Consider the following 24,691-nt stretch of genomic DNA (forward strand, 5'->3'; position numbering starts at 1 on the left):
TATAGTATGTCATAAAAAAAGTGAAAAAGTCATAGTATAATAAGTCATAAAAAGTTGTTGCATATGTATTTTTAGTTTGGATTGACCCTACAAGATCCATTTGCATAAAATATGTATGTTTTTTTTTTAGCCTACGTTATAACTGCGTCACTATCTCGCATTTTATCGATCCTATCAGTCTTGTTTCCATGTGAACACACAGAACTATAAATATAAAGCTTCTTAAACTCTCTCCGTGGTTAACATCAGTGTGTGTTTCCACTCAGAGACCAACTCACAGCTCTGTCTCACCACACTGATGACAAAACACTCAGATAGATAAACCCTGATATGATTATTTCCCACAGAGACACAAAAAAAAGAAAACGCAATTTCCTGATCATCCACAATCCCATGTGAGCGGTGAGATGCGCATTCACACACACACACACACACACACACACCCACACACACACACACACTCTGGAGCTGCCAGTTTCCTCCGGTAGGAAGAGGCTGAATCACATGCGCAGTCCTGCCGTGAATCACTCATCACCACGGCAACCAGCGGTCACACCGAGTCCCATCAGCATCAGTGGGTCCGATCCATCCACAGGCGACAGGCGAGCACCAGAGACAACCAGAGACAACCACAGTGAGTCTATATCCTCCTTTATTTACCATGTTTCTCAATGCGCAGCAGAGTATTTATGTATCAGACGCACACGCGGTTTGCTGGTAAAGAGCGCATGTACTGCTGCAGTATGTCTCCCTATGGGAGAGCTGTTTATTCACAGGATTCTTCATGTGTTTTAATGAATGAACGGATCTTTATTTGTTATATTGAGCTACTGCTGCAGGCGGTGTAATGTGCGCCATACCTCCACGTTACATAAACGGCCACAATTACGCATAACATGCACTATCTGGCTTTAAACATGCACTATCTGCCTTGAAACATGCACTATCTATCTATTAACGTGCACTATCTACCTTGAAACATGCACTATCTGCCTTTAAACATGCACTATCTACCTTTTAACATGCACTATCTACCTTTAAACATGCACTATCTACCTTTTAACATGCACTATCTACCTTTTAACATGCACTATCTACCTTGAAACATGCACTATCTACCTTTAAACGTGCACTATCTACCTTGAAACATGCACTATCTACCTTTTAACATGCACTATCTACCTTTTAACATTCACTATCTACCTTTTAACATGCACTATCTGCCTTTAAACCTGCACTATCTGCCTTTAAACATGCACTATCTACCTTTAAACATGCACCATCTGCCTTTAAACATGCACTATCTACATTTAAACATGCACTATCTAGCTTTAAACATGCACCATCTGCCTTTTAACATTCACTATCTACCTTTTAACATGCACTATCTGCCTTTAAACATGCACTATCTACATTTAAACATGCACTATCTAGCTTTTAACATGCACTATCTGCCTTTAAACATGCACTATCTACCTTTTAACATGCACTATCTACCTTGAAACATGCACTATCTACCTTTTAACATGCACTATCTACCTTGAAACATGCACTATCTGCAACCATCTTGGACTCTAACCACTGGTGCACTTTACACTATACATCCTATACACCACTTTATAGACTGCACATATGCACATACTACATTTATTTATTGACGGACTGTACACACTATGTTCACCCATTCACTCTGTATCTTTTATATCTCTATTATTGTTTTTATAATGTTGTGTATACCTTTACCTCTCCTGTGTTTCACTCTGTTTGCTGATGTTGCTGCTTTGACACCTGAATTTCCCTCTGGGGATTAATAAAGGTTCATCTTATCTTATCTTATCTTATAATGATTGTCCTTTATGGCTTCAGGCTATACATTAATTAACTAAACACACGCCTTATTATGGAGAAAATGTGAAAAGGGTGTGACATTTAAGATGGTAAAAGTATGTGGCTTCACTGGCTGGAATAATAGATTCTGATCTAATTAGGTAGGTTGTTGTTTTTTTATATATATATCAGCCTTCTATCTGTTTCCTGCTGTTACATCTCTGCTCTCTGATTACTGGTACACAGCCTGTAGGCTATATCTTGTCGCAGCAGTCTTCAATGCAGCAAGTTCAGATATGCATGACCAGTGAACCCTGACGAACTTGAGAGGCATAAACAGCCCGCTGTTACCTATTCACAACACGGCACGTCTCCACCTTTTACAAAGCCGTGGCTATTCCCCGTCCCGTTAGTTGATAAATATAATGTATAATCATGTATAAACTGTATAATCAAGCCATTATTCTCACATTAACGTTCTTTTACAGTGGGTCAAAATGTGCATTTTAAACAAGATGTCATTAGCAGCACTCATTTCCTGTCAGAGTGTGGGAACACTGAGTGTTTGACAGCAGCAGCAACACCCGGCTCATTTGTGAATCACAGATTCAGGATGAATCATCGTTCCCCACACTTCCCCTCCAACAAATGTGGGGAGGAAAACTAGTGGTCAGCACAGATGACCACTTCAGCCTCCCACTCAGCGAGGACACCAAGTAGGCTACTATGTGCTCTAGTCTTGAGTGATGTACTCACTTAAAGCTGCAGTGCGTAGAAAAGGAGCAGATGTGATTCAGTTGAAAAAAAAGTTATTTTTATAAAACGGTCGCTATATCCTGACAGTATTGCATGAGACAGGTAATCTGAAAAAAATCCGGTGTCCTCTGGTGCTCCTAATGGCATCTGCAAGATTTCACAGACCGGAGGAAAACGACCAATCAGAGCTGATCTGGAGCCTTGCCGTTTCTGAGCAGCTGTCAATCACTCGTAAACTCCGATAAAACGGTCAAACTAGGCAGCGCTGATCAAATATGAATTAATATTCTGTTACTGTAATGCCCATTTCTTTTCTCAAATGTTTTCAGAAACATCTTGTAGTTTACTGTTTAGCTGTAAAATGAGAAAGCTTATGACCCGGCAGCCGTGTTGAGATCAAGTTGAGGAAATACAAAGCACCGCCCACCAGCTGGAGCACAGCCAATAGGAACGCTCTCTCTCTCTGAAATGACCTGTGATTGGTCAAAGTCTCCCGTCACAGGCTAGATCTTTTAAAGCCTGAAAACAGATCCATGAGGAGGTGCAGAAGTCTAGTTTTCTCTCAGAACACTTGAATTACAATATGCTGAAAGATTAGTATGGATTTTTTACCCAGTGATGCCAAAAACATTCTGCCTACTGCAGGTTTAAGATCCCTTTTTTCTCACTTGATAAAAGCTGCGCTTTAACTGCTTGAAAATTCAAAGATATGAACAGATTTTGCTGATACTTTTGCTCCAGTAGTCTCTGTTTGTAGATTTCATCTGCTGTAATCTAAGTCCAAAATGTCTGGAATTAAATTTAAGGTTTCCACTTAAAGGCAACATACAGTCCTTCTTTAGCAGATCATTTATTCACAATGGATGTGGCCAGCGGCCTCAAGTTAATGATCCTGTATCTGGTTTATCAAAAGCACATTTCCTGTGCATCCGTGATGTCTCCTGCAGCATTAAAACTGTAGCTCTTTGCCTCCTGGTGAGTGTATCATCGTTGTGAGTCACTGGCGTCAGCGGGGCCTGTGGGGTCCTTGGCTGAGGGAAGGTGTTGTGTTGCAGTGTGTGAATGAGATAAGTGGATCCTCACCTCTTCCCTCCACATTTAGATGATCATTTGATGGAGGAGAGAAAATAGAATCATTGTCAGAGCGGAGAGGCGTTCAGCGTCTCAGCGTTAGATTTACACGTTGACTCTAAACATTATAAAGATAAGAGTTTGGAGAGGAAGAGATGGAGCTGAGATACGCAAGATTAATCACACAAAGTGGTTATGAAACGTGTTTACTTTAGATTGTTGGATCACATAAACAGGAGGAGAGCGTCCCTATGAGGATGGTTGCAAACACAGAAGTCTGAAGTCGTTTAAATAGAGTGCTGCAGGCGTGACGTATTGTTGTAGGCCAACCAGGAAGTTAGCATCGCCCTGGTTCCCTCGACAACAAGCCAATGGGATTGTTCCATTGGGTTTTGGATTATTGCAGAAAATAAACTCTGTGGCAAACAAACGTTTATGATACTTACACGTTTTGTTCAGCAAGATAATCTTCGCTAAATGAACACCACTTTTATGATTTTTGAAGTGTAAATGTAATCGAACTACACTACGGTCGCATGAGCTCGAGTATAAACAACGAGGCTGTAAAGGAGGACGAGTCGGCGTGATGACGTTTAGTAGTCTCATTTAGCCGCTTGTTAGCAACCGCCTTTTTTAAGACACGTAAAAGCTTCAAAATTCTTGAGTGGGATATTTATTGATGTATTTTATGTCGTACAACAAAACGTTAAAATCTCGTCAGCTGGTGTTAACCACAGACATTATTTCAGGCATCTAACTAAAAACCCATTGACTTCAAGACGAGGGAACAGGAAGTGCTAAAATTCTAACTCATTTCCGTGTTTTAGGACTCACTTTAAGCCACAACACCACTTACCATGACCTCACAGAATTATTCAATTATTAAAGGAATACTCTGACATTTTTGGGAAATATGCTTATCTGCTTTCTTACTGAGAGTTAGATGAGAAGATTGATATCATTTTCATATCTGTAGGCTGCTGGATGAAACTACTGCAAGCTGCCGGTTAGCTTAGCTTAGCATAAAGACAGGAAACGGTTGAAACAGCTAGTCTAGCTCTGTCCAAATGTAACAAAACCTTCCTAACAGCTCCTCTAACACAAAAATTGAAGTGTAAAAACCAAAGGTTGTGGTTCTACAGTGGGTTATGTGTCAGACTATGTGTCTTGGCTTGCACCTATAGCGAAGAATCCAGGAAGTCACTGCTCCCAGCCAAGAAATAATCCAGCAGATAACCTACTGCAAAACAGCAAATTGATGATTTTACTGTTATGTATTTACAGTATAGTGTTATTATTAGATTTTACAAGCCATGCTAGCGGCTCTGTGGTATAATGTTTACCATGTTCACCATGTTAGTTTAGTGTGTTAGTAGATAATATTCACTCAGACTAAATGCAAAGTACAACTGAGGCTGATGGGATGAGTTTTGCAGGTCATAAATCAAAATATTGGACAAATAAAATTTTGAGCTGATCACCAAAGTTATTACTCTTCATCCTGAGGGGGGCATGAATCTCTGTACCAGATTTCATGGCAATCCATCCAACAGATGGACCAACAGGCTGACATTACATCTCAAACTAATCTCTTGCAGTATCAGAAATACTTTTTTTTAATTCTATTCTCCTTTTTGTGTGGTCGATATTACTCTGGTCCTGTCCTGTTTTTCCTCATCACACTGTCATCTTCTCTTGTGTCCCGTCAGGATCCTCGATTCGAGCTACAAGCAGCGCTGTCACATTTGGTTACAAAGCTCACAGTCTGAGTCAGTCTGACCGGATCTGTCTGTCCCTGCTCTCCAGATCTGTCTGGGCATTTTCAGGCAGCCGAGCAGCCATGGTGAAGCTAGGCAGCAATCTGTCTGATAAGCTGGAGAAGCAGCCGTCTGCGGACGACGGCTTTGATAACATCCCCCTCATCACACCCCTGGAGGTCAACCAGCTCCACAAGCCGTACGCAGACAAGGTAAGTGCGGCCTATTAGGTCAGTGTTTGTGAGTCTGTTTATTTGGGGTTTGGGAAAAAAACGATTCACCCATGTATCGCGATTTTTTTTTTTTACGATTTTGAAATAGATGTTTTTAATGCCAGAATTGATATATTTGCTTCATTTGAGTCTATGCAGAGGTAGAAGGAAGTTACCGCTTTTATTGTTGTAGTCTGAGTAACGTGACATCATATCCGTTTCGTATCCGTCAACCAAAACAAACCACAGCATCCGCAACGAGAAAGTAGAAAACGGCGAAGGGTCGGCGTGGATACGACCTGCACCCTCACATTTTAAACTCTACACATTCAGTAAAGTATGGAAACACTTTGGGTTTCACACATTGACAGGAAAGTGGAGCTAGACATCACGGCTAAAGCTGCATGCTAACTCTGTCATGGACAGGAAACGTTATGGTATTGCGGTAACGTGCGGTCAAGCCGGCCGTTACTCTCATCTCCGTGGTCAAAGGGGCCGACGCTACAACTGTAGAGCACCCATATACTGACATTTATGTTAAATGCATTCAAACGGCCCCGATGGAGCTGACCATGGATGAATAACGAGAACAGAGCTGAAGGGAGAGTTAGAGACGGACTTGGAGAAGTTAGAGGAAGTATACACGTGTGACTACGTCCGGTTTTCAAAATAAGGGGTTAACAAAGGGAACTGTATATACAAAGCACATATATGGAAATAAGATTGATTGGATCATATTCACCAGAAGTATAAAACATTACATGTCCCTTATAAATTAAATAAAAAATACCACTAATTTGTGAGGGAAATGTCTTTATTCTTTGATTTCTGGGTTGATGGAAAAAATTGAATAAATAATTCCTGACAATTACTGATATATTTAACTTCAGGACATCTCTGACTACATACATGCTGAAACATCAAACATTTTTACTTTATTAATTTAGAGATTTTCCAAAGTAAAAGTCCCTAGAAGTGTATGTATTCAACTTTTCCCCATGGTCTAGTGTTAAAAAAGTGAACAAAAATCACAATAAATCGCAATACCAAATCACAATACTTGTAGAATCGCAATACATATCGAATCGGTACCCAAGTATCACGATAGTATCGAATCGTGAGATAGGTGAATCGTCCCAGCTCTAGTGTTTATGTGCCTGCCTACTTTGTTTTTCTCTAAGATATTGTGTTTCTAAGTTTCACGCCGACCACAACAAACCGCGTTTTAAATAGCTAACAGATTAGGAGTCGTCGAGAACACGTCTGGATAAGCAGCATTAAAATGCTGTGATGTTTTGCTCCCTTCCAAGCATAAACCCCAACACTGCGACTGCTGTATTAACCTCCCGTACGTCCCAGGTTAAAACCTTGGCATCAACCCATGTGATGCAAGCACCTCTTTGAATGCATAATGCAGGAATAAAGGCCTCACAATCATATTCTGGTTGGATGATGCACTCAGCAGAACAGGATGTTCCACAGGCTGATTAGATGTTGCCGAAACATTAACATAAAAAACACTTTGTAGCTCCCAAATGTGTTTTTAAGGCATTGATTAAATCTGGCTGCTTTTGCAAATGATGCCTGTGTATTTTTAGACATGCAAAATAGTGTTTTCAGTGGATATAGGATCCCTGAATGCTGGGGACAACATCATCCATCAAACACAATTTAAAACAAATAACAGATAATTAGGTTTTTTCCCCCCCTCGAGAGTCACAATAACAAGTACGTTGTTTCTGCTGCAGGTCATTGTGAAGACGTCAACACAATATCAGCTGCAGCAGAAGAAGAACAAGCTGTACGTGCCCAATATCAAGAAGCTGAATATCAACTTCTACAGCAATGTTTCAGAGAAAGCCAAGGTAAAACAACAACAACAACAACAACAACAACAACAGCCTGACGTCTGGGAATCGTCTCATGCTCAGATTAAGAGATAAGTCTGGTGATATTCTATGTTTTTGTTATTGTCAACAAATCTCACCAAAAAAAAAAGACCAAAACCAACAATGGATGGAAACACAAGTATTTACTGTGTATCCAAAGCCTGATAGAGTTCATTCCTCTCTGCCATAGAGCTCCATTGTTGTCTGAAAATGATTAAAGTCCATCTGAATCACATTTAGTCATTCCTCTTTGTAGTCTAAAATAATGTCCACATGTTGTTTTTTTTCAATGTGTTGTTGATAGTTTTGTTTTATTAAAAGGAAGAAATATTAGAAATACTAATTTTCATCTCAGCCGGTTGGAGGGGCGTGTCAGTGTTTGATTGACAGCAGCTGGCAGGCTGCCACAGTGCTGGTGTTACACCGTAATGAACAGGAGACAAAGTAAACAAACTTATGGCAAGCCGTTTTAACATTTAATAAGCTAGACAGGATATTTAGGCTTTTTTAAAAATTACATATTATATTTGTTACCTGTTTTGGTAATTTTACAGGTTTGCAAATTTCATGGTAATTAGGTGATTATTAGCAAGTAACCTATTTTAATTTTTTTTAGAAATACTGCCAAATTACCCCAATATTAACCTCAAAATTGATCAAAAATTACTTTATTATAAACATTGTTTAATAATTATATTCAGCTATTTTCCAATAGCTGGTCATTTATTTAATACATTTCCAGGAAAAGAAAACAAAGTTCATTGATATGCTTTATTTCCATGTCTGCTGATGAATAGATAATAATTAGCAAATAACTTCTTTGAAATTTATTTTAAAAAACTCCCTGAATCATTACATTAGCTATAGCAAGGTATACCAGGTTACATCTGTGTAGATAATAAGTCACACAATGGTGAGATTTGTGTCTGATCTGAAGTGTCTTCTATTAGTTTTCAAGCTCCGTTGAAGAGCAGACGCTCCTCAAACCTAAGGGCCCTATTTTAATAATTATATGCTATTTTAGCATATTATTATTAAATAATGTTTATAATAAAGTAATTTTTGATACATTTGTTGGTAAATATTGGGGTAATTTGGCAGTAATTCCAAAGAAATTTCAAATAGGTTTACTTGCTAATTATCACCTAATTACCATGAAATTTGCAGACCTGTAAAATGAAGTGTTACCGAAAGTATTAAGAGTCAGACTTGTTGGTTTTGGCATTTACATGGAATTTGTTGACAAAACTAAAACTATATATTGCCAGCCTTATTCCTTTTAAGTATTGATGCCACTTGTTGCTGAAGTACTGTATATGTGTATGTGTTCATATGTATGTGTGTCGTCGCTCAGATCACAGGTCTGATCCTCATCACTTTGGCCTTCCTGACCAGCTTGCTCCTCCTGCTCATGTACAAAGCCATGTGGTACGACCAGCTCACCTGCCCAGAGGGTTTCATCCTTAAGGTAGGCATCATAAACACACACACTCACACACACACACACACACACACACACACACACACACACACACACACACACACACACACACACACACATAGATGAGCAAACCACGTTCAGATGTACAGTATAAACGTGGATTCAGGATTTAGGAAGAGAAAGAAAATCTAAATGGCCACCGTCTTCCTGCAGCATAGCAGAGACCAGAAGCAGCTCATGTAATAGTCTCGTCCTTGGATATCACAAACTTCTTATTTAATTATCCAGCCCAAAGTATACTGTGCGACACCCACTCAGAGGGCACTTACACAGTCTACAATGCAGCTGGCGCTTTGTTTCTCGGCACACCCTCACATCCGTCACTTTGGGAGGACTCTCTGAAAACTGGAGTTGGAAAGCTCAAACTCATTATCTCTCAACGACACCTTGGAGGCATCGCGTCGCGCTGCCACCGCCGCCGCCACGCATGTTAGTTAAAGAGCCCGTCTCGCATAAGAAAATGAGAGAGTGTGAGAGCCAGAGGGAGAGGGAGACGGAGGGAGAGGGAGCTGCAGAGCCAGCTTTCTGGTCAGGCGGAGATTGGGACGCCCGCCTGTGAATCGGAGGGGTCTTTAATTAGGGCTGAGCGTGACTAAACTGTGATTAAAGGCTTAACAGTGAGGGGGGAAGCAAGGAAGGGAAGGGGGGATGGAGGGGGACCTTCCGGCAAGGCTTTTGAAGTTTTTGCCGGTTACAGTTGCTTTCAGCATTTTTTCCTGCTAATGCGTCGTTGGAGACATAAAAAAGAGGAGCGAGGATGGAGGTCAGAGGGAGGCGTAGTCACCGCTGTGCTTTTGAGAGTTTCGACTCCTCGCTGTGAGAGGAAGGTCAGGTAGTGGATCCTCGGAAGAGAAACTCTCGTGAGGTCAACACAACTCAGTGGGCTCTTTTCAAAACATTAACAGGACGGACGCTCAGTTTGTTTGATATAATTCACCCACATTGTCTCGTACGCTCTCCTCAAAAACAAGTACATGTGAGTTTAAAGATCCTAAAAGGATCTGGTAACCGTATGGTGGTGTGTTAGTACTGTAAATCTTTAACTACGTCTGTGAATTGGGATAAAGTTCAAGTTCAAGACCTTTATTTGTCCCCGAGGGACAAGTGGTTTTGCAGCAGTAGCAATAACAACAGCTCATCACATAAGACAATATACACATACATCACTGCATACTTAAAAAACACTTAAATACAGGGTAAAAAAGGTGAAACTTTGAAGTACAAAAATGTTAAAAGAGTTACAATATTCCCATATTAGTTAGTGGAAAGAACAAAAGAACATGCATGGAAGTACTGATGCTACCTTTACTGGCGGGAACCAGAGGGCAGGGTCTTAAATGCTGAATGCAGCGGGGCGGGTATTCTGTCCGAAATTATGGATTCTGCTTTCGTTATCAGCTGTTTGCTGTACAGTTCAGATCAGACATTTTCTGCTGAGTGCCGATGATTTAGCTGCTGATTTTTATCACCCTTGTTAATGAGTTTTTCTGTTGGAGGTTGAGGGACGCATAAAAGCAAAACTGACTCAATAAAAGATTTATAAAACAGTGTCATCAGGGATTTTTCAACCTGGTACTCGGCTCGCTTCCTCAAACAAAAGAGACGTATTCTTATAACAGGAGAGGCTTCAGAGAGCACACTGTAGGCACACGGATTTAAAGCAGTAAGCTTTATTCAAAGACTAACGTTTCAACGCCAACTTGTTTGACTGAGTTGGGAACTGATTCCGTATAGGCTGGAAAAATGGGGAGGGAACAATAAGCTGCATGTAGGCAGGTTAAACAATCATACATCATATAATGATAAAGTAGAAAGGGTTAGGGTTAGGTGGATCGAGCCGATCCAGACGAGTTACACCCTGGACAGGTCGCCAGACTATCACAGGGCTGACATATAGAGACAGACAACCTTTCACGCTTACATTCACACATACGGACAATTTAGAGTCAACAATTAACCTGCATGTCTTTGGACTGTGAGAGGAAACTGGAGAACCCAGAGAAAACCCACGCTAACACGGGGAGAACATGCCGAACGGCCCCAAGGAAAATGTTACCACTTATACGCATCATTAACATATTGATGATTTCCCCTTTATTCAACGAATGGTGCCTTCAAATGGGGTCGTGTTCACGAGAAGAGTCCACATGAACTCCCCCCTCTTGTGGTATTCACAACCTCGTAAGACCTCTGAAAGCTCAGAGTTCACGTGTTGTGACGTGTTTGTTGACGTTGTCAGAAATGGCGGAGGCCATGGAAGTACATTTTTTGGTGCATAATAAGTTAATGTATAGTCATTTTAGTCATATATTGTTTTTCTTCATAATTTTTTGATACGTCTGAGGAAAATGTTGATATTCCCAACGGTCTCATCTTTTTCCTCCGTCATTATGCCTTTGCATTTCCTGCATTATGTTACCAACTTGCTAGTTTGCTAAACTCTTAGCCTCTGTGGCTTCTAGACAACGAAAGTAACGTTAACATCGCCGTTGCTTAGCAGCGGTGTTCTTCACGACTTAACCACTTAAACGACAAGCATATTGTAAACACAAGCTCACCAGTTTCATTTGAAGGTTCTCAAAAACTAAATGCACGCTTACTTATGTACTTATAAAAGATGTCCTAGACTAGTTTGTTAATCATTATTACTGTAATACAAATAATCACACCATCAATAAGATATAAGATAAGATATACTTTATTGTCCAACAAGGAAATTTGTCTTGGGCTCCAAGCCACTGCATCACACAACGTACCAAAGTCATAATGTACATACACATAAAACAGAGATCATACATACGCTCATGCTTGGACGTGCTGAAGTTCACATGTTGAGTGTCAGACAGTAGTTCTTTAAAATAATAAAAAGTAATATAAGACAGTAGTTTCAGATACTAAAACCAGGTATAATCACACCAGATAATAAATAATCAATTTACAATCTATAGCTCTCAATAAAGTCATATCATATAATACTAGACATACTTGCATTTCGGAAACAAATCTACTGTCTGCGTTGGCCTGCTGGGATGGACTTGTGTTGTTAATGTCAGAGCAGTTTCTCACCTCCACCGGAACAAACAAAGACATGTTTGTCTTTGTGCTGTAACAGCAGAAGCACTGCACCCCGGCAGCTCTGGAGATGTACTACACAGAGCAGCAGCAGCAGCAGCAGGAGGAGGACGAGGAGCCGGGCGTCCGCGGCGGAGCCAACGCCGGGCTGTACGCCGCCCTCAGCCACCTCAACCAGGTCAAGAGGACCGGGCCCGAGCTGCCGTCGCCGTGGTTACCAGTCATCAGCGCTCTGAAGGAGGCCGAGGTGGCCAAACAAGGCGGCGAGCAGTTGAAACGAGAGCTGGAGGGAGAGGAGTGAAGGGGCCGACAGAAAATGCAGGTGTGGAGAGGAGAAAATGATGATTTTTTTTGACGGTGTGTGTTCAGGATTTTTATTTTTCCTCTTCATACAGAATCACTTGTTTATACCGGTGCTCTAAAACCTTAAAGGTGTCTGTATAACTACTGAAACAGCTATGTAAAACACACGTTTACTCAACTTCAACCCACTTATTTTCTGTTAATATTTATATTACAAGCTAATACCCAACTGTGTGTGTGTGTGTGTGTGTGTGTGTGTGTGTGTGTGTGTGTGTGTGTGTGTGTGTGTGGTGAGTTGTTGCGGTTAGAGGCAGGAATGTTATTAAAGTGTTGGAGAATGTGCCTGACTTTTACAGTGTTACTGAGGCATGAGTAATCTCCACCATCTGCATTCAGTGTGTGTGTGTGTGTGTGTGTGTGTGTGTGTGTGTGTGTACACTCACTGTGCACTGTAAATGCTCACATACACACAAGTGCATATGTATTGTATGCATATTTGTATTCATGCATGAGTGTGTGTGTGTGAGCATACACTGTGTGATTTGTGTACTTGTCTGAGAAAGTCTGAGGTGTGAGAAGAGAGGAGAAGAGAAGCGAGGCGAGAGCTCAGACTGAGAAGTGAAGATAACAAGTTTTTAATGAGATTACTGAGAGTTTTTCTCCTCAGCGCTTCGTCTCATTATCTCGCCGTCTATTCATTTACTTTGAGAGGGAAACGTATGAAATCATCAGCGAATGTGAATCATAGTTTAAACACTAAGACGAGGAACTATAATTGAATATTTTTAATGTTTTGTTGAAATGAGTCATTTCCACGTCTGATTATCTGGAGACTGTAAATTGCGGTCTGAAAGATAAAAGTTAAAGTCAAGAGGAAAACGTGTTTTAAATAAGGATGCACCGATACAGAGTACCGATCCAATACCAGTGTTTAATTAATAAGCTGTATAGCCTCACTGTGTGGAAGTGACTGGGATCATTCCTTTATGTATAAGGCAACACCAGGTTGGATTTAAACATTGCTTTCCTGACTTTGTAAAACAAAATGTAACAAATAAATAGATATACATTTTGTGAATTGTTATTTATTTTTAAAATAATAAATTGTACACCAACAACATGAATTACAATTCAAGTGTAAACCTTTTTAATGCAGAAACAAATTGGTCAAAACTTAAACAGTAATTAAAATTTCAGTATATAATGTATACGGTATATAAACATAGAATTGAATTGAAGAGATCGGCCCTGTTGTCATCGATATCCGATCCAGTATCGGTATCGGTGCATCCCTAATTTTAAAGAGACTCACACAGTGGCTTTGGAAAGTATCAAACTATTTTTTGTTATTATTGTGTGTAGAAATAATTGCCAAAAAAGTTTATTTAATCTATTTTAAATTAAATCTATAACACAATAAAGTGTGCAACAAGTGTAAAACTTTCCACTTCCACTGTGCATCTCTTCATTTTTTATGTTACTTGATGATGTGAGCTACTTACTGTAATTATGAAAACAACTTGAGAGCTTTTAATGTATTACTACAACAATACTGCTGTATGTTCATGTGCGGGAGATGATTGTAAAAACTAGCTAATTCTTACTTTTGTTACTACATTTTTGTTTTTGCTGTAAGTACTGTGTAATGCCACTGTAAATGAACATGTACAGTATAACCAACCACTGGGTTGACTCCTCATGATAATAATAATAATAATATGAATGTATGAAGTAGCTGCTCTAATCATGCAGTAGATGTGATTAGTGCTTATAATGTACTACCTAAAGCTTCTATTGTCTTTTCTATTTATTTCATTAACAGGTTTACGTGTGTGTTATTTGGTGTCTTTTCAACGGTAAACTTTTGTTTGCACATCTTTGCTTTGTTAAGTATGAAGAGTTCTTTTCCAGTCCATTGCACACACATTTTTAAGGGTAAAAAAAAAAATGTGTGAAGCAAATATTGTTTTGTTAACACTTCATTTTACAGGTCTGCAAATGTCATGGTAATTAGATAGATATTTTAATTTTTTTTGGAATTACTGCCATATTACCCCAATATTTACCTCAAAATTTATCGAAAATTACTTTATTATAAACATTATTTAATCATATTATTCCGCTATTTCCCAATAGCTGATAATACATTTAATAATATAATAATACATCTAATTTATTAGCAAATAACTTCTTTGACATGTCTTAAAAAACTCCCTGAATCATGACATCAGCTACCAGGTTACATTTGTGTAGAAAATATATTATTATATATAGATATTATTTAATAATTAAATGCTAAAATAGCATATAATAGTTAAAATATGGCCCTTAGGCTTTAGAAGCGTCTGTGCGCTGCTCTTCATTGGAGGATCAAAACTAATAGAAGACACTTCTGATCAGACACAAATCTCACCATTGTGACTTATTGTCTACACAGATGTAACCTGGTAGCTGATGTCATGATTCAGGGAGTTTTTCAAGACATTTCAAAGAAGTTATTTGCTAATAAAAATTAAATGTATTATTATATTATTAAATGTATTATCAGCTATTGGGAAATAGCTGAATATAATTATTAAATAATGTTTATAATAAAGTAATTTTTGATAAATTTTGAGGTAAATATTGGGGGTTTTTTTCGCAGTAATTCCAAGGAAATTTCAAATAGGTTATTTGCTAATTATCACCTAATTACCATGAAATTAGCAGTGTTTCGTCAACCGTCATCAGAAATAACTCACAATTTGTCTTAATTATCTGCTATCACTTATTTTGACCTACCTTTTCTCTTTGTCATTTTTTTTTTTTTTTCAAATGGTGGATATGTTTATTTTGGAACAAACCTCGTTGTCATGTGAGAATATAATGTGAGATCACAGCACAGCTTGTCCTTTTTGGGCTTCAAGTGCCAAACGTTAACATCAGACCCGTCTGCTCTGATGTCACCGACTGAACAGAAATAAATGACTGAAGTGTTGAGTTCTCCTGTTCATTTACATTCGTTGACTCTAATGACCTGAATCAATGATTCACTGAGGAAATATTATCGTGGTTGGATTTAACAGAAACCATCCATTAGGTGTAACTGAGCTTTGTATTTAGAGCACCGTCACACTGTCAATGTAAAATCTCAATATGTAATTTAACTACTAACTTTTCAGATAAATGCAGTGGTCAAAAAATATTGCACTTCAGTACAAATTTGAGGTACTTTGATTGAGTTGAGTTCTTCTAGTTAATGCCACTTTCTACATTTCAGAAGTAATTTAATACTTTTTTAAGTTAAAGTACCACACTTTGAAGGGAGACCATCACAAGTAAAAAGTCCTGCGTTCACATTATAATATTATTGTTGGATTATTATCATTAAAGCTTTTACATGGAAGTATAATTTAATGTTGTAGCCGGTCAAGATCATTTTACCTACTTTATAGTGTTGGACATGATATTTTATGATGATGGGTTTTCTATCAGTACTGTAACTAGTAACTGCAGTTAAATATAAGTTAAAAAGTATAATATTCCCTCTAACATATAAAGTAGCTTAAATGGTAATACTCCAGTAAAGTACAAGTACCTCGTAACTGTACTTAAGTATAGTACGAGAGTAAACGTACTTCCATCACTACATTTATTTGACAGCTTTGACTAGTTACAGATTAGAGTTTACAGTTTTATTTATATGATTCATTAGATAAAATACTTTAACTTATCTCCACCTCACACATTAATGCATCAATACTAATAATACTAATAACACTATAATAAAACTGCAAAACTTAACAATAAGGTACACAAAATATTGAGAAGTTGGCAAGGAGCGAGTGAGGAACAAAGCAGGATGAATAAGTATTCCCAGAATGAGTCTGAATGGAGGTTTATATAGTATTATATAGTACTAATACTATCTTAATGTAAGATAATGTAGTGATGAGGTAATTGGGTTGGTAAACTGAGCTGCCCTCTTCATGAGTCATTCCTCATTAACTCCAACGCAGCTGCTGAGCTGCACAAAACTAATTCATTTAAACTAATCATTAATCACTAATTACCAGAATCAATTACTTTGTTAGTCCCCCGTCAAGTAAAGTGATACGTCATACTGCGAAATTACTACTAACCCTCCATTACTTTATGATTATTTTACCATTATTTACCCTTTTTCTGCCAATTAGCTCCTTAAAAACAAACCCGAGGCAGCAGGATTCATCAGTTGGTTTCGCTTTTGTCCCTCAGTCGCTCTCTAGTAACATTAGTGCACCGTATTGTTGACTGTATAACAATGACAGGCGCTGTTCTGCACAGTGATACTATTTACCTTTGACACTGTTACAAAACGTGCATATTTATTTAGGTAACATTTTCAATGCAGGTCTCACCTCTGCATACGACTTCAGCTGATTAGACTGTTGTCAGGCTATTAAATAGGCGTTATCAGTCACTATAAGCCCCATAGATGTGGGTCAATAGGGGTCTACTACACCTACTAGTATAGATTTGATCATCTATTCACATGGTAGATCACCAAAAGAAGGTATAAAAGAACACGACAGCGACCTCTAGCGACCGTAGTGAGTATGAAAGGAGCAGAAGTGGAAGTCAGGTGCTGTAGTATAAACAAAGTGTTTTCACTCAGCAGACCGGAGTTTGCTTCTGGTGTGAAAACAACAATGTGTAGTTGTGTTTGTAGTTATTCTAACCCAAAATACTTGTTTTTTTCCCTAAACTTAACTATGTGTTTATTTTTGCCTAAACCTAAATAAGTTGTAGTTTTGTTGCCTGAACCTAAATAAGTTGTAGTTTTGCTGCGTAAACCTAAAGAAGTTGTAGTTTTGTTGCGTAAACCTAAAGAAGTTGTAGTTTTGTTGCCTAAACCTAAAGAAGCCTTTTTGTTTGTGTTCAAAACGTGACGTTTCATTCAGTTTTAGGTGTTAGAACGTGTTGCTTTTAAGTTTCACTTTGACTTTTACAACATAGTAGTAGTAGTAGTCCTCTAATGACCCACATCTATGGTGCTTATAGCGACTGATAACGCCTATTTAATGGCCTGATAATAGTCTAATCTACACTTTTTGTGCAACATTTTCTCTAATCCTAAAGATCTAATCCTAAATAACCAGCAGAAGAACAACGTGCAGCTCCTTTTACGTTCTGTTGCTCAAAGACGATCAGTATGCACAGAATTCAAAATATGATTCCTTCCTCCTCAAACTTTAGTTTAGCAATTCAAAGCCAAGCCACATCCTCTCTCTCTCTCTCTCTCTCTCTGCTGGGTTCACTGCTGTGAGCCTGTCTGCATCTCATTTACACTCACATATTTTCACACCATGTGTGTGTGTGTGTGTGTGTGTGTGTGTTGCCTTGTTAGAAGTGTGTGTGTGTGTGACTATGAAATCATTAACCTACAGTTATGTGTGTTTGCTAAAGTTTTTGTGTGTCTTTGTGTTTCACGCGTGCATCTTTGTGCTTCTGTTGGAGAGTGTGTGTGTGTGAGCCCATGCTTAGCTTGTTAATTAAATCTACATTACGCCCTGTTTAGCCTGTAGGGTCTTTTCTCTCCCCACTGTTACTGGGTGACATACTTTAGACGCTGTTGGCCCAGGGCATGGAACTAAATAAAGTGCTAAAAAATATTTATTAGGGCATTTACAGATCCCATGCTCGGTCAAGGCAGAACGTGTTGTGCCAAAAAAAAAAAGGCTTAGATTCAGGGCTGGGGGAAAAATCACGTAAAATCAGCCGGGTAGTCACGTAAAGGCCGCCAAGCCCCATTTTCCTGCTTTATAGCATCAACAGATCTGAACAGTAAAATAGCAGGTTGGCTTTTTAATTTGTCCTGACCGTTCAGAGTCCCTCCGCACCACCACCACCACCCCCCGAAGACCGGAGGGAGGGCCATGCTGAGAGTCACTTAGCCGCTAGAATCAAAGTACTCTGAGCCCTGATGTCACTCAAATGTGGGAGAGGAGGGACGAAGCTTTGTGGTGATTTAAATGCTGTCTTTTCCTGTGTATATCTGAAGCTGATCAGAGAAGAGGCGTTACTGTATGATGCAGCTTCCTCTTGAGCAAAATGGTTTAAGATGTGTAGGTTGAGAGCAGGAGAAGGAGATAAAGTGGGATAGAGAGCAGGGTCTATATTTATCAAACTGCTGAAAAGGGAAATTTGGGACTTATGGTGCCTTCAAATGGGGGTCGTGTTTACCGCGTTCACGAGAAGAGTCCATATGAAAGCTCAGAGTTCACGAGTTATGACGTGTTTGTTGACGTCAGAAATGGCGGAGGTCATGGAAGTTCCCTTTTTTGGTACATGATAAGTTAATATATTGTAAATTTATTGTTTTTCTTTGTCATGTTATAATAGGTCTGAGGATAATGTTGATATACCCAACAGCCTCATCCTCAGAGCATACAGGCACATATGCGCCAGATTCATCACGTGGAGTTCAACTTTGGTGACCGGAGAAGTCGCAGCCTCAACCAATAGCAAAGAAGTGTGTGTGTGTGGTTGACCCCACTTGGCACATTTTGCACGAATATATAACGCCATTTGTGCATGTGCAGCCGTGCCCTACATAATCTAACCTAATCTTGTGATCACTTGAGTTGCACTTAAATGTTACTCCTACACTCAAAGCTTCAGTAGGCAACACGTTTTTGTTCGTGAGTCAGGATATAGTGACCGTTTTATAAAATAAAAATAACTTTTTTTAAATGATATTTGCTCCACTGCTGCTTTAACTGTAAGTATATCAATAAATGTGTCTTATTCTTTACACTCACACAAAAAATATTATTAAATTGGCTCTTTAGAGCCTTTCTAAGAGTAGTAAAATGTAATTAAAGTGCAAGTTTGATAAATAGGAAGAGAGAAAAGCAAGGAAGAGAAAAGGAGACAGCAGAGAGGTGGAAGGAAAAGCAGAAGAAAAGATGAACAAGAGAGAAAGAGCAGATGAGAGGCGGCCAGGCCTGGGAAGAGAAGGCGGGGGGTTGAGAGGTTTGGGTAAAAGAAGAGGAGGCGGTGGAGGCCAAGAGGCATGGAGGTGGTGGAGGAGGAGGAGGGTGAATCCAGGCTGACCCCTGTGTCTGTGTGTGTTGTTGTGTGTCTCAGTGGGTTTCCTCTGCCCTGGCGCCAGCTGGAAATGCCTCCACTAAGCAGAGGCAGTACACACATCATCCTCCATTCACCCCCATTCAGTCCCCTTTGATGAGAGTAACACTATACATGCCCAGCGCGCCTCACAGATCCTATCAAGCTGCTGTTTAAAGGGCGGGAGCGAGAGCCGGGGCAGCTGATCATAACTTATCGAGTGTTCGGACGCACTGTCATCCAGTTTCGTTGCCCCGCGGAGCAAATAAAAGGGAGGACAATTGAGGAGGTTTTGTAATTGGAGTGATGTTGTTGTTACAGTGGTGGAGGTTTCATGAGGTACGCTGCCACCTAGGGGTCATCTCCCATGGTTGCAGAGAGGAATGTGGTCTCTGCTTATTTTGAACCACGGGTTTGATGAACAGAATTTAAGTGGATTATGTTTTTTTTTTAAAGGCCTTTAAAGTCATTAAAAAAGTTGAAGTGGAGGCATCTTAATACTTTTCTTTTTCCACCTTACAAGGGCTTTATACCTTGCTGACCATACCTTGAGTACCTGCTGTCGGATTAGTCACAGTCGCTCTTTAAAGTTGATCCTCGTGATGGTCTTTTTAAAATGACTCAATAGCCATGAAATTAGTCATTAGTTTGTTATCCTGCCGTGATGTTGCCCTCATGCAACAAAAACCTCGCCAGTAAACAATTATCCGACCGACACGGCGAGGTAAAGGCCCAAATCTGCAGCCCAGACATGCCGTGAGGAAGAAAAACAACCGCCTTTGCTTAGCTTAGCTTTAGTTTGCTTTGTTCTGGCCATTACGAAGCCGAAATATTGTCATTACTCATAGACCAAATCATTTTACGACATCCTGCAATTAAACTTTAAGCTAATAGGTTAATGGGACAAATGGAGTTTGAACCCTGGAAGTTGGTTTCTATTAGGGATGGTAACGCTGGGAGAAGTGAACTGTTGCATGCTCTGCACACACACACACACACACACACACACACACACACACACACACACACACACACACACACACACACACACACACACACACACACACCCCCTCTCTCTCTCTCTCTACAGACACACACACGCATGCAAACACAAACACAGAGAACAGACTGGTTTGATTTAGGTTTGCGGTCCCCTCCCGGTGCAGCCTCAGACAGGCAGAGAGGACCAGAGCGCAGTGAACTCCAGTTCAGCCTGAGCCCGGCTGTCTCTGCTAAGCTTCAAATTGAAACCCTCCAAATTGGGTTTAATCTGTGTTTTGCTTTGCCAATTATCGACCCGCAGAGCTCCATGGCAAATGGGGATGAATGAGCTTTAGATGGGCCTGGTTGAGAGGAAGGTCACGGTGTGATTAATGGTGATCTGCTGAATCCACGACTCGGCCGGCTATAGCCGCCGTAGCATGCACGGGATGAGTTATCAGAAAAATCTGCAGAGCGTGACGCAGCAGAAATACAGTTTGAAGCTCTGAGTATAAAAAATAATGTTACTAAAATCAAAGTGGGTTTAACCATACAATATGTTTGTTTTTCAATCATCATTGGTTTCTAAATGTATCCAGACAAGAGGTCTGGTTTCTGTGTCATGTAATACCAACGTTGTGGTATCAGTAGTCTTATGAAGATGAATATACTGTCTGTGAGCCTACTGTTCATTAAAATCACTGGTAATTACAGCCTGTTCACATCAGAGGAGCAGAGTGACGTCTCATTTCTACAACTTTGAAGTGTTCGTGTGATGAACTTGTTGGAAAGGTCACATTCTGATGTTTGAGGGCGCACACCACTGATTTTACAGTTTACTCATCACCAGGAATTAGCCTGAGAAAGCTTGTTTTCTCTTCTCTGAAGCGAGCTTTAAGAATAAATAAGCCTGATTATGTTGTCAGGTTTATCTCAGTTTGGTTTTAAGACTGTTTTCACGCTCGGTCCCTTTCAGCACTCCAAACGAACTTAGTCAGCATTTTTTGCGCATAATGTGAACGATCCAAAAGAACTCAGACCTCCTCAGGAGGTGGTCTGAGTACGGTTCGCTTCAAGTCCGCATTGCAGTTCGCTTAACCTGTACACTGTGAACACAAAGCGCTCCAGGTTCGCTTTAGGGACGTCACGAGAACCGATACTTTGGTACCAAGTCGATGCAAAAAATTCTGAAGACGTGACGGTACTCGTTTTTCTACAGTACCGCAGGTACCGCGTGTACCGTCGAGGCTCGAGACTAATGCCGTCCAGTCGTGAAAAGAAAATGTGTTTGGATTTTGGCGAGAAACTTAAATAAATTGTTTGAAGTAGATGTTTTTACAGTTTTTATAATATAAAATAGAGACACATTATGCTTGTACATTTTATAACCACCGCTTGAGGATAGAGAAACGTGCCTTTCTGTCTGTATCAGTCCTGCTCCCAAATGCTCGTTATGGTTGTAATAATTGATGACAAAACACATTAATAATTCTTCATCCTAAAGCACCGTAAAAAAAATAAAAATAAAAGAAAGAAAAGCGCTGCATTTTCCATAAACACCACTCAGATGTTTATGGGCTTAATGAGTTTATTTCATTAGGACTATGTGGGTCTGAGCTCCAGTGAAACTATGGTGGGAACAGAAAGAGGACTAAAGCCCCATCGGAGATGAAGTGGACCAGAACTTAGAGAACTGATGAGTCCACTTTCAAATGAACTGACGATGTGAACACAAAAAGAACTGAGTCCCTTTTCTGTTGGTCCACTTTAAGAGGACTGACTTTGGTTCCTTTAAAAAGGACTATATATGAAAACACCCTTAGAGACTTATCAGAAAGCCTGAGGTGTGGGGTTTAAAAGAAGTTGCCATTTGCAAAGGGGGTGGCGTCTAATGAAGCATGCTGCATTATGGGAAATGTAGGATCCACTATATGTTTGGAGGCACATACAGACTTAAAGCATCTGATTTTAACCAATCTGTTTCTTGTGAGTCCCTCAAGTTTATGGAAGTGCAATACTGAACCTCTGGACCGTCCCTTTAAATCAACTGAAGACATACTTGTAACTTATATTACTTTGAATATAACTAATGAGGGCTGCAACTATACAGATTATTTTCAATGTGTTTCAAATAGTTGCCGAGTTATTTTTTCTGATGATCTATTAATTGACTAATTGATTATTTAAGAGCATTGCTTGCTGTCCATATTGATACTTTTTGTTATTTGTGGTGTAATCTGTGTTAAAACATCAACACGTGTCTCGGTTTGAGGTATTTCTATCCGTCTGTCCTCGCTGACCTGTCTCTCTCTGTCTCTCTCTCTTTGTCTCTGGGTGTCTTCGTCTCTCTGCCGGTGTCATTGTGTCACAAAGCATATTTGGGATTCCATCATTTAATTAAAGGAGCACAATGTTCATATCGAATTACTCATTTCACTTCACTGTAACCAGAGTGTTCATCTCTTCTATCTCTCTTTTTAAAGTCCATGAAACTGTCCGTAAAATAGAAGCTGTGTTTGAAATCTTTCCCTGTTTGATATTTAATGCACTATATTTACTTTGTGCCATTTGAGTGTCCACATTGTGTGAAATATATGAACAATTCAGAGCCATCAAAGAGTGACCCAATGGGGTGAAAATACAGTATTCATAGCATCCCTAAAAGTAACGCACTGCAAATCTTTATATCAGATGGATGTGATACAACACCTGTCAGTGTTGGTGCAAAATCATGATTCATAAGTGTCTGAAATCTCAAATTACTGCTTATAGACGAAACAATACACTGTTTATTATTTCGGGAAAAGTGAGTGAATGAAGGGAGTGAGAGACACGGTGTTGTTTCCATTACGTTTATTATCATCATGTTTTAAAATCCACTCGATTGCCAGAACCGTCCCTCAAGGTAACAACCTACAATAACTACAAGACCTGACTTTTAATTTTTTTTAAAAAGTGTGTTTCAAGTGGACTTAATATTTACTGTGCTGCTTTGCCATACAGGAAATGTTTTCTGCCTAAAGCAATAACCCTCAGCTTTATAGTTTCTCTCTCAACCACACTCCTTTCTGTTTTAGTCCTGTAATAATCTTGCACATGTGTAATGTTCTTGCAACATCTTGCATGTTGAATGTTGCACATCTATTTGCACCATTACTGCCTCAATTATTTATCTTTATTTAAGAACAAAATATAGTAACTTGCCCACTTTGTTAATGTATATAGTATGTTATTGCACATTTGTTAATGCATATAGTGGGTTATTCTATGTTGTAATTTAGATTTTTTTATGCTAGTTTTAATAGTCGGGTAGTAACGTATTGCAATATTCTTTATTGATATATTCTTTATTATCAATAACTGCACTTTACTGTACACTGACTGTGCAATATCATTACTACTCAGATGTAATTCATACTGTGCAATATTTTCAGGTGGAATTTCATTCATTCATTCTCACTGTGCAATATAATTTTTCCACTTGTGCAATTTTGTTAATAGTGTGTTTATTGTCAATACTGTATATACTGCTCCTATTTTTATATTTCCTTATAGTTAATTGTTCATATTTTGTTTCACTTTGTTTAGCTCTTTTTTTACTGTGTTAGCTGATGCATCTTGTTTTTTGCATCCCCTTTGCTGCTGTACACTGCACATATCCCCGCTGCGGGACTAATAAAGGAATATCTGATCTTATCTTATCTTATCTTATTTTATCTTATCTTATATTTTGTATTCTATGGATATATTTCTCTAGTGTTGAAATGTACATTCTATGTACTGTTCCTGTGCATTGCTATCTATCTATCTATCCATCTATCTATCTATCTATCTATCTATCTATCTATCTATCTATCTATCTATCTATCTACCCATCTATCTATCTATCTATCTACCCATCTATCTATCTATCTATCTATCTATCTATCTATCTATCTATCTATCTATCTATCTATCTACCTACCCATCTATCTATCTATCTATCTATCTATCTATCTATCTATCTATCTATCTATCTATCTATCTACCTACCCATCTATCTATCTATCTATCTATCTATCTATCTATCTATCTATCTATCTATCTATCTATCTATCTATCTATCTACCCATCTATCTATCTATCTATCTATCTATCTATCTATCTATCTATCTATCTATCTATCTATCTATCTATCTATCTATCTACCTACCCATCTATCTATCTATCTATCTATCTATCTATCTATCTATC

At 39.1% G+C, this 24,691-nt stretch overlaps 1 protein-coding gene and 1 long non-coding RNA gene across 4 annotated transcripts in view; one reads left to right on the forward strand and one right to left on the reverse strand.

Annotated features, from left to right (window-relative positions):
* Positions 1–431: 431 nt before the first annotated feature.
* caly (calcyon neuron-specific vesicular protein) lies at positions 432–15,365 on the forward strand. Of its 3 annotated transcripts, none has more exons than XM_074630795.1 (5): positions 432–634; positions 5,364–5,623; positions 7,372–7,488; positions 8,867–8,980; positions 12,129–15,365. In XM_074630795.1, exons 1-5 carry the CDS (start codon positions 505–507, stop codon positions 12,384–12,386), a joined length of 879 nt encoding a protein of 292 aa, XP_074486896.1. In that variant the 5' UTR covers positions 432–504; the 3' UTR covers positions 12,387–15,365. The 3 variants fall into 3 exon arrangements, with proteins under 3 accessions (XP_074486896.1, XP_074486895.1, XP_074486897.1); XM_074630794.1 differs by having other exon boundaries at positions 437–634; positions 12,126–15,365; XM_074630796.1 differs by having other exon boundaries at positions 501–634; positions 5,461–5,623; positions 12,126–15,365.
* Positions 13,322–24,691, reverse strand: part of LOC141765002 (uncharacterized) — a 228,867-nt gene continuing 217,497 nt past the window's right edge. Inside the window, exon 3 of the long non-coding RNA XR_012593345.1 lies at positions 13,322–13,340. This is a non-coding gene — a long non-coding RNA (uncharacterized LOC141765002). The remainder of the gene's footprint in view (positions 13,341–24,691) is intronic.

The sequence above is a fragment of the Sebastes fasciatus genome, chromosome 3 (genome assembly GCF_043250625.1).
Source record: "Sebastes fasciatus isolate fSebFas1 chromosome 3, fSebFas1.pri, whole genome shotgun sequence".
Classification (NCBI taxonomy): Eukaryota; Metazoa; Chordata; class Actinopteri; order Perciformes; family Sebastidae; genus Sebastes; species Sebastes fasciatus.

Bases quoted from the DNA above. Each gene is read 5' to 3' on its own strand.
- caly (XM_074630794.1), top strand. From the start codon at position 505: ATGCGCAGTCCTGCCGTGAATCACTCATCACCACGGCAACCAGCGGTC. The intron at 635-5,363 runs GTGAGTCTATAT...GTGTCCCGTCAG, and splicing joins GACAACCAGAGACAACCACA to GATCCTCGATTCGAGCTACA. The intron at 8,981-12,125 runs GTAGGCATCATA...GTGCTGTAACAG, and splicing joins CAGAGGGTTTCATCCTTAAG to CAGAAGCACTGCACCCCGGC.